General features: G+C 35.6%; 1 protein-coding gene across 1 annotated transcript; it reads left to right on the top strand.

Moving 5' to 3' along the window:
* The first annotated feature begins 209 nt into the window (after positions 1–209).
* On the top strand, positions 210–11,390 carry LOC107755772 (ras-related GTP-binding protein D-like). Its single transcript, XM_016572667.1, has 8 exons — positions 210–612; positions 4,167–4,462; positions 4,564–4,763; positions 4,854–4,968; positions 6,488–6,630; positions 8,906–9,054; positions 10,805–10,958; positions 11,004–11,390. The coding sequence occupies exons 1-7, from the start codon at positions 489–491 to the stop codon at positions 10,954–10,956; spliced, it is 1,179 nt and encodes a 392-aa protein (XP_016428153.1). The 5' UTR covers positions 210–488; the 3' UTR covers positions 10,957–10,958; positions 11,004–11,390.

Raw genomic sequence — 11,390 nt, 5'->3', positions numbered from 1 at the left:
TTATTATATACAAATTATATATATATATATATATATATATAATTTTATTATAAATTATTTAGATTTTATTTAGCTATTTGGTGTAATTTAGCAACAAGACATTATCATAATCTCACTAAATAAATAAATAACGTTCTCTAAATGTGTCCTTATGCGAACAAAAGACTACATCTCCCGAGATCCACAGCCATCGCTGGAGTCCATGCATATATAGCCTGTTTGTTTGGGGAAGGGGAAGGGAAGGGAGGCGTCTTCTCCTCTCAGTCTTCTCTCACAAAGTTCTTCTGCAGCGCAGCTCTTCGTTCTGTGAAGATAGCGATGAATAGTCACAGTGTGCTGTGATTCCTCACGCAGGCGGGCTGCTATGTGTGTGTCACAGAGCTAGAGAGCGAGGGGGGAGGTGAAAGTTCACCATGGCTTGGCCATATCAGGTGACAATGTGGAAAAGTTTGGCTGCCGACTCAGATTAAATTTCTCAAACTCGGAGAATGACAAGCGAACGGAAATACAATGAAGCGGACGGAGAAAACGAAGCGCTGTCGTTCGATTATTATGACGATGATGATGATTTCGACACATTCGCTGACGGAGACTGCGGCTGTGATGAAGGAGGTTAGGGGGTAGTTTTAATTTATCACCCATAAATAAGGGCGTATGTGTATTTTACATGATTCTGAACGAGCGCAAAGTATAAATCCATTGCAAAAACAATTACCATGGTAACCGCGGTTTCCTCTTAAATAGTCTTTAAAAAGTTAATTTGTTACTACAACAAAACTGTGGTAACTTGATAGCCAGCAATGTCATAAATTAATAAATATTCGATAACACTTTATTTTAAAGTATCCTTATTACACATGTTACATGTACTTACTATTATAATAACAGTAAATTATGCCAAATTACATAAAAGTAACCCTAAGCCAAACCCTAACCATATAGTAAGTACATGTAGTTAATTAATATTACTCAGTACTTAAATGTATAATTACACTAACAAGGACACCTTAAAATAAAGTGTAACCAAATATTCCATTAAATTATATAAGCTTCTTACACTGTTTTGAGATCCGATATAAATGTATTATGGTTTTGAAAGTAACCCCAATAATTTAAGTTTTTGGGTGGAAACTCTGGCTGGTAAATATTTATGAGCGATTTATTAATAAACTGTTGTAACTAGATGTCTGCCAGTGTCATTAATAAATAAATTAATAAATAAAAGTGAATATTCAATTAAATATTCTGAGAACCAATAAAATTTATTATAGTTTTGAAAGTAACACTGATAACTTTGGGAACTAAGGTGTTTTGGTGGAAACTGGTAAATATTTATGAGGGATTTATTAATAATGGTACAGTAAAACTTTGCTAACTTGGCATTAGCCACCAATATCATAAAAATACAGCTACTTGAAAACAATTATGGTTTTTAAAGTACCAACAAACCATAGTAACTACGGTACTTTGGAAACTGGAAGTTTGGTGGAAATACTATGATCGATATTTACAAGGGGCTTATTAATAAGGGTGCACACATTTGGTTTCTCACTTGGTTTTATTTAAAAATGTCTAAAAGATATATAAATCTGTATGGATTTGTGGCTTTTACAATGGCTATTTGACTTTCATAGTACCTTCAAGCTTCACCTTATGGCAATATTTCTTAAAAAGCAGGTAGATTTATAAGTTAGGCATTGCTTACAGCTCATTGTTTCTACACAACTTTAGATGCAATCTATGATTGTCAACTCAGTCAACTGAAGTTTTCCTTGACTTGATTTTTACTATTGTTTACCAATTCAACAAACACACTAGTATTCCTTCACTGTGTGGTGCCGCGGTTGGACACTTCGATAAACACTGCAGGATTCCTGAGGCTGTATTTTGAGACTAGAAGTGTCCCTCAGTCTCACCAAATGCAGTTGACATTCCTCAGCTGAGAGCTAGCAAGGTCACAGTCATCAAATCAGCTGCAGCATGTGATATGAAGGAGTGGAATGCCAGTGTAGGCTTTGCCCACAACTCCACACTCATGCTCTCCAGCAGTCATTCTGGTAATATGATTCAAACTGAGGGGATTAGTATGCCATTTCTCTTTTCACTTTGCTACACGTCTAATTGGAAGTATATGAACTTGTCACATGGAAGTTTGTGGCCATGTTCATACCTCTTTTAGATGTTAAAGTATGTGCAATGATGCAGAATGATACTGCTTTGAAATTAAATAAAAATGAGTTATTCTAAAGCCTCCCTTATGACATTTCATGTCAAAATGTTCTGTCTCATATAAAAGAAAAAACTTGTTTAGCCATCATTTTGTTGTCATTAAATGACATTTTCAGGTTTGTGTATAAACATCACAGAACATCAGAGCTGTTCCGTTGAGAAGTGCCCTCATGCAGCTCTCTTAATTTTGGACTAGTTATTCAGTTGAATACATGATTTTTCTTTTCAAGGGTGGAACCTCACATCGAACTGTTTTGTCCAAATCTGCAGCACACTGACTAAAATGATTAATAACCTTTGTTGGCTGATGATGATATGTTAATCAGGTGTTATTGTGTACCTCTGTAGTCAATACCTTCAGGACATGCTGCTCTCAAGGGCATAATGTGGTGGTTACTAACCACCTGACAGATACGACATACATTCAAGATAACCAGAGAGACTGAAAAGAATCATATATATAGCGTGTGTGTGTGTGTGTATATATATACACACACACACACACACACATATATATATATATATATTAGTATTTACTGTCTATAGTATAATACAGTAAACCTGAGTAAAACTGACTTCAAGAAGGTCCTTCATTCAAAATGGCTACATTCACAATAAATAGCATATGTACTAACCAGTTTTACTTTATCATCATTCTGTACTTCCAACAGCAGACGACACAAATCAAATATTGTCTGTATGCCCAAATAACCAAACCCATTTTGGGTAATTCAGGACACTCTGGCTGCTCAAGTATTTGTCATATTTGTGTCTCGTTCTGTAAGCACAGATTGTTCTAATATTAGTGATTGACAGCACAATCTAATTGTGTTTCCCAACCGGGGTGCCGCGGCACTCGTATACCGTTCATGCTCATCGGAACAGCAAAGTCCACTCAAAAATTGAGCCGACAGGAAACATCGATGTAGTACACTATTGTTTCTGTCTGCAATAGCCCTACTGTGTTGTAACATAGAAATTATCCTACTGATTGCCACCATTGATGGACAAAAAGTTTTAATAATATTCAAAATATCTGTATGACATTATATTCTGCAGTTCTTCCCTGTTGTACTGAATATCTATACTTTTCAAATTATCATACCGAAGTTAGAAATTCAAATATTGTGACAAAATAAATTTTGTAGGGTGCCACAAGTTTGTTAAAATTTCCAAAGGGTGCCGCGACTGAAAAAAGGTTGGGAAACACTGCTATAGGATACATCAGTGATGTGACTACTAGACAATTAGTTGTTGAGTGTTAGTCTAATAACTAAACTCACTCTCACATTTCGCTTCTGACTTTTGTAAATGTAGGATTGTCACTCGGTCACTTTATTTTACGGTCCGATTCTTGCCATTAACAAACCATTAACTACGACTTTTGCCTTAATAAACTATTTATATGCTGTTTATTTATAGTTAGTAAGGTTTTTGTTAAGTTTAGGTATTGGGTAGGATTAGGGATGTAGAATATGGTCATGCAGAATATGTGCTTTCTAACTTAAATACTAATAAACAGCCAATATGTTAATAATGGGCATGCTAATAAGTAACTAGTTAATAGTGAGAATTGGTCCCTACTCGTACTCCCTATACTAAATTGTTACCTGTCACTCTTATTCATATCTGAACTGTGTATAAAAAGGCCATGTATGTTGATAAAAAGAAAGTTCAAAAGAACAGCTTTTATTTGGTAATAATGTAACGTATTTACTGTCACTTTTGGTCAATTTACAGCAATTTCTTCCTTGCTGAATAAAAGTATTAAATAAATCTTACTGACTCTAAACTTTTGAACAATAGTGTAAGTTCTATTATAGCTGTCACTAGCAGTTTGTTTGAATGCTAAGTTTGGTTTACCATTAACCAAATATGGCTTACGTATGGTGATTTATGATTCTCAAGCAGCGTTTCTGTGTTTGACTGTTGTACAGTGCTTGGCTTCAGTGATCCGTTCAGCAGTGAGGTGAAACCTCGGATCCTGCTCATGGGCCTGAGGCGAAGCGGCAAGTCTTCCATTCAAAAAGTTGTATTCCACAAGATGTCACCAAACGAGACTCTCTTTCTGGAGAGCACTAATAAGATTTGTCGAGAGGACGTTTCCAACAGTTCCTTTGTCAGCTTCCAAATCTGGGACTTTCCTGGTCAGATTGATTTCTTCGACCCCACATTCGACTATGAGATGATATTTCGTGGCACAGGGGCTCTCATCTTTGTCATAGACTCTCAGGTGAAATGTCTGTCTGTCTGTCTATCTATCTATCTATCTGTCTGTCTGTCAATCTGTCTGTCTGTTTTCTAAAAACACTCTAAAAATATGTTACTGTGTAGGATGATTATGTGGAGGCATTGAGTAGACTTCACCTCACCGTGACAAGAGCCTACAAGGTCAATCCTGACATCAACTTCGAAGTGTTCATCCACAAGGTCGATGGGCTTTCAGATGACCACAAAATTGAGAAACAGAGGGACATACACAAACGAGCCAATGATGATCTAGCCGATGCTGGTTTAGAAAGAATACACTTAAGGTTGGTATCATAACAGATCAGATATTATGTGTCATTTTTTGAAAACATCAGATGTTGGATTTGTGATGTGAAATGTATTATTTCTTTCAGCTTCTACTTGACAAGCATCTATGATCATTCAATCTTTGAGGCCTTCAGTAAAGTTGTGCAGAAACTCATCCCTCAACTTCCCACCCTTGAGAATCTGCTCAACATTTTCATATCTGTAAGTAAATGTTCACTGTGTGGCCCATGCACCTCTTTATATCTTGGTTTCTCTTATTTTCAGCATGGATAGACAAAGTGAATCTCTGATCAGTACTTAGTGTTGAATTAATTATGTTCTTGCTCAATGACTGATCATTTAGAACTTAGCAATTTCTAGTAATTCATACATTTTTGAGCTGAGGTAGTGAGACTTATGATTAATTAAGATGTCATGGGTTGCAATGATGCATGGAAAGAAAGGCACAGTAATAATGAATAACTTGTAAAGAGTTTTCACTATCATGCAAGAACATGTTAAAATAATTTTATATTTGATGTTTTTTTAGTTATTCATTTTCATGTAAACATGCAAAACCAGAAAGCATAATTTTCTGCCTGTTAAGAATTATATTTGGTCACATTCAGCCATCAGCATAGGTACATTAGCACTGGCCTGTGATTTGCTTTTGCAGTGAGGTATAATGGAAATAATATTCCTACAAACATGATGATCACAAAACCCATTATTATTTATTATGATCTCTCTCAGACATAATATAATTGTATGGTGCTCATGTTTTGTGTTGATCAGGAAAGTAATTACATTTAGCAGAATTATAAATACTTCAGAAGTTTTTTACATTAGCCAGAGGGTGGCAGCAGAGGGTAAATTGACATGGTAAAAAGACATGAGTACAATAACTGAGCAATTTATAGATTTTATATTATGAAGATTGAAATCTCTTAACCATCTGCCATTCAATGCATTGTGATTTTAATCTGTTTTTATGCATTGTCTGATTTCATAGATTGATTCAGATTTACCCTTGATCTGTGTCCCTATACTGTAAATATATTTTGATAAATGTAAGACTTTAAAAAAATGCTTTTATTCAGTAAGGATGCATTAAAATGATCAGTAAAGACATTTATAATGTTACAAAATATTTCCATTACAAATAAATGCTGTTATTTTGAACTTTCTATTCATCAAAGAATCCTGAAAAAATAAATAAATCATGGTTTCCACAAAAATAGTAAGCAGTTTCAACATTGAAAATAATAAGAAATTTTTCTTCAGCACCAAATCAGGATATTTCAATGATTTCTGAAGGATCATGTGACACTGAAGACTGGAGTAATGACAGCTTTGCCATCACAGGCAAAAAAATATATTTTAAAATATATTAAAATAGAAAACAGTTATTTCAATTTGTATTTCAATCATTTAAAAAAAAAGTACAAATATTATTGAATATAATTGCAATTTAAAACTTTTAGACTGTTAATGTTTTAAAAATAGCAGTTAAAAAATTCACATGGGAAGAGTCACATAACTTGGGAAGAGGCTTTCTAGTCTTTCAACAGCTTTTATAGAATTAGATGCATTTTCTAACAACAGTACTTGCAATGCAGTTGATTACTTGGTTGCGCAATTCATTTCCACTTCAAAGTGTTCTTAGATATGATGTCCTGTTCCGCTGCATTTCTTAAGAATAACAGCTGACCCCTAACCCCATCCTGTGCTCTCATTGCAGAATTCAGGGATTGAAAAGGCTTTTCTCTTTGATGTGGTCAGTAAGATTTACATAGCAACCGACAGCAGCCCGGTCGATATGCAGACCTATGAATTGTGCTGTGACATGATAGATGTGGTTATCGACATCTCGTGCATCTATGGGTGAGTGACACCAAGTGACAATCCCTCCACAGTCACATTACGCTACAGAACATGTTCTTATCCTGTAGACATGAAGCAGAATGGCAAGTCTTGCATCTTCTCCCACTATAATTATTTTGTGCCATACAGTACATCCAAAAAAATACACAATAAAATGCAACACTCCACATGCAACCACCTTGTTTCCCTATAGCCGTTATTGGCTGGGATTTAATCTTTTGTGGATTAGTAGCATATAACTCGGGGATATGTAAACACTGGCTGTAAACATTGGAAGGGCAGAGAGTGGCACCTCCAGCGCCATTGACCCAATTTGTCCTGTAATTTGACGGGACACAGCGGTCTGGGTAGGTACAGGAATGCAGGCCTGACCCGGAGCCCCACATATGTCGGTTCGCGGTGGCCTGCAAGAGCAGATGGGACACCTCATCACTTTCTGATAAATAGGAGAGCAGGCAGGACAGTTAACCCTGCGAAATTGTAGCCTTAGTCTGTAACTGAGAGGACTGTAATAGTTTACCCAAAAATTAATATTTCCTGATTATTTACTTACCCCCAAGCCATCCAAAATTCAATTTTTCAGCCAAAGAGAAGTGAAGGTTTTGGAGGAAAGCATTTCAGGATTTTATCTAGTGCTTTTTTTTAATCTAGTGCAGTATTTTTATCTAATGCAAGTGAACGGCTCAACATTGACCATTTTTGACGGTTAAAAATCCATATTTAGGCAGCTTCAAAGTAATCCACATGACAAATAAGGCTCTTCTCTAGCGAAACGATCAGTCATTTTCAGGAAAAATTAAAATTGACATACTTTTTAACTATAAATGTGCGCCTTTGTCCAGCTTGGTTTAAGAGAAACGTGCAAAGACTACATGTCGAGCATCCTTCACACTGTAAAATAGGCCAAAACAACTATTTCGGATGATTTTGAAGTTGAAGGATAAGAAGAGATCGCTCAACCCTACTTCTTTGATCCTGAGTACATAGATGATGGCATGGCAGCACAAGCCTCATAAGCTAGAATACACACATGCATGGATAATTTTAAACAACAAACTGACACTATTATACAGCAGCGACCATTCAACTTTTGAGAAGGCCATTATTTGTCAGCTGGGGTTGTGTGGATTACTTTGAAGCTGCCTGAATATGGATTTTGGACCATCGAAAATGGTCTGCAACTCCATCTCTTCTTCTCCTCCAACTTCAAAATTGTCCAACATAGTTGTTTTAGACTTTTTTACAGTGTGAAGGGTGCTTGACATATAATCTTTGCAGGTTCCTCTTAAACCGAGCTACAATGACGTATGACGTATGACGTTATCATTGAATCATTCATTCATTTATTTAATGGAAATGACTAAACGTTTTACTAGAGACCCTTATTTTTCATGTAGATTACTTGCTGTCTAAATATGGATTTTGGACCGTTCAAAAATGGTCTACAATGAGCCATGTTCACTTGCATTAGATGGAGAAAAATCCTGGAATGTTTTCCTCCAAAACCTTAATTCCTCTTTGGATGAAGAAAGAAAGTCATGCACATCTTGAATGGCTTGGGGGTAAATAATCATAAAAATTTTCATTTTCGGGTGAACTATTCCTGTAAGCCACAAGATGGTCATGTCAGTTCAGCCCATTTCGGCTTGACAGCTTGTGCATTAATTTGTAGTATATGGCTTTTATTTAGATTTGGCGAGCTGCTGTGGAATTAATTTCCGCAAGCCTTGTTTGTAACTCATTGAAATTAATAAGTCGCTTATTTGTTCCCTATTCATCATATTGACATTGATTCGTGTTCTCAGTTTCAGGAAGCTCCAAATTACATGCTTTATTATGCCGCCTCAATTTGTTCATCATCTTTTCCGTACTTTCTTTTTTGTGTGAAAATATTTATATATTTGTAACATCCATGCATAATAGCATAAATTTGTTTGGTTATAAAAGCGGGGGGATTATGACAGGGCATCTGTTCGTTTTGATAATTATGATATGAATCAACATCTGTTCCACACTGCACAATTTTTCAGCTGTATGCACAGTCTGTTCTTAAGCTGAATTGGGAAAGTGTCTTCCTGATGGAGCAGTAATTCACACTGCTCAGAGGAAGCCGCCCGTCAGGGACATGTTCATTATGTGCATTCATCATACAAATTGAAGGACAAGTGCAAAAAAAAAAAAAATAGCATGAGATGTCTCTGGAACTGCAGAGAGCAGGGAAGACATTATGATAGATGGTTGTGCTTTGTTTTTATAGTTGTTGTTTTTCATATAGGTTGACTGGAGATGAAGCAGGAACTCCGTATGATAAAGAATCCATGGCCATAATCCACTTGAACAACACTACGGTCATGTACCTAAAAGAGGTCACCAAATTTCTTGCCCTGGTGTGTTTCCTCAGGGAAGAGAGTTTTGAGAGGAAAGGTAAGCTTTCTGGACATCATGCAAACGTGTTTGGTGTGATATTATTGTTTATATCTGCCTTTTTCCAGGGCTTGTTGTCACATGCAAAAGTAGTCTCAAGGGCTATAGGGTCTCAGTAACATTTTGGAGTCAATTATTAAAGTCCAATTATAAAATAGCTGTTTTCTCTAGCAGAAGTTGTGTATGTTGGTTTCCATCATCTAGTTTTAAAATTGGTTTGCTTAATATTTTATACACTACTGTTCAAAAGTTTGGGGTTGGAAAGTTTTTTTTATTATTATTAATACTTTTACTCCGTAAGGATGCATTAATTTGATCAAAACTAGCAGTTAAGACATTGTTACAGAAAAAAATACTATTTCAATAAATGCTCTTGTTTTGAACTTTCTATTCATCAAAGAATTCTGAAAAAAATGTATCACTGTTGGTGTTTTCAACACTGAATAATAAATAATAAATATTTCCTGAGCAGCAGATCAGCATATTAGAATGATTTCTGAAGGATCATGTGACACAGAAGACTGGAGTAATGATGCTGAAAATTCAGCTTTGTCATCAGAAATAAAATGCATTCTAAAAATATATTAAAATTAAAATTAGTTCACAATATTGGTGTTTTTTTCTGTATTTTTGATCAAATAAATGCAGCTTTGGTGAACATAAGAGACTTGGAAAACCTGAAGAAGCTTATCAACCCCAAAATTTTAAACAGTAGTGTAAATGCACATGTGTTTAATGGAGTAAATATTTTTTTCCCTTGGCAATTGCTTTTTGTAGCCAACACTTTAAGGTTTGTTCCTATACAGAAATTGACTGGAAGAAATAAAATATAAATATTTACAAAAGTAAAAAATGTGTGACAACTATAAGATTAACTATACATTTTACTGCTCTGCCAATATTCTGTGATAAATTACACTGGTGACAGTTTCAAAAGATAAAAGGAAGCTAAAAGAAAAAAAACAGCAGGCCGCAAAATGTTTATTAACTATTAACAATTCCCACTAGTAATCCTCATGCAGCACATGTGGATTCAATAGGGACTACCAATAAAGACCTAAAGATCAGCTTTTGCCTACAAGCTGTTTTTAGCAATTACTGCTACACTACATTTGTCTTAAATCTGTCAGAAAAGAACCTGCTGGTGTAAAGCGGCACTCACATGAGAGAATGGGATAATTAGTGGAATCCTTGGGAGGCTAATGAAGATTGAAATATTCATGCTAGGAATTACTAAGTGGGTTAGGGAGAGTATCATGAGCAATCATGTTAGTCAGCGGGGAAAACAAGGCATTTTATAAAGACGTAGATTTGCACTGGCTTCTTGGATGACGAATGTTCTGGATCATAAAGTAATATATATTTTATTAAATTTTTCACACTATATTTAACTGAACTTATCAAAACTTTAACTCAATTATAAAAAGGTAAATCGCTAGGGAAGCTGGTTCTTTTTTCTGTTCAAACTGAATATTTAATCATTTGCGTTTTCATAAAGCCTCAGTTGGCACCCGTCAACCGGTACTGTATGTTTTAAGTAACGTCTAGCTTTCAAAGTATATCTGTATGTAGGTGTTAGTAAATGTTTTATGTAGATTTTTTTTCTTTCTCTGGATCAAAGCTGAATGACATATCTTGTTATGTGTGTCATAATCTTAATTCAAAGTGCATTTATGCAGTGATCCAATTTTGGAATGGGTCAGACGAGTTTCCGGCCGCAGGCTAATTACGCTTGTCTTTGCTCACGCAGGACTTATCGACTACAATTTCCACTGTTTCAAGAAAGCCATAGAGGAGGTGTTTGACGTGCGCTTGAAAGTGCAGAGGAGTCGGAAGCTTCTGAGCCAGAGGAGGTGGAGCAAGCAGACCGTGCCAAACGGGACTCAGGTGCATCCTCATTGAAGAGCATTGAAAGCTCCCTGGCCTGTTACAGTGACTACAGAGTGAAGGCTTCACACAGACTTCGCTTGCGCTTTGAATCTTCTTCAGGGCCACTTGTTGCTCTTCAGCAATCCAAACTGGTGATATAGATTCCGTTGTGCATTAAATATCTTGCATGGCTAACTTAGCTGTCCATGCAAAGTTGTAAAGTAAGCAACTTTTTTGTTGTTTTCAATAATATTTTTTACTCAAAATCAATCAACTGTGTGTGCTTCAGTTTCTCACAAAATACATGGTCGAAGCCATTTCCAAAGTGCAAGTGCAAGATCATACAGTACTTTTGTCGTATTTTTACAGTAAGGCACAAACATCTCATTTAACTTCAAAATGCATTGTAGAACAAGAAAGTATTTTTTTTTTTACATTTATTTTATATACTTAAAATTAAAAATTAA

The sequence above is a fragment of the Sinocyclocheilus rhinocerous genome, unplaced genomic scaffold (genome assembly GCF_001515625.1).
Source record: "Sinocyclocheilus rhinocerous isolate Xijiao unplaced genomic scaffold, SAMN03320098_v1.1 scaffold1163, whole genome shotgun sequence".
Lineage (NCBI taxonomy): Eukaryota > Metazoa > Chordata > Actinopteri > Cypriniformes > Cyprinidae > Sinocyclocheilus > Sinocyclocheilus rhinocerous.
This window is presented reverse-complemented; position numbering and strand designations above follow the sequence as displayed.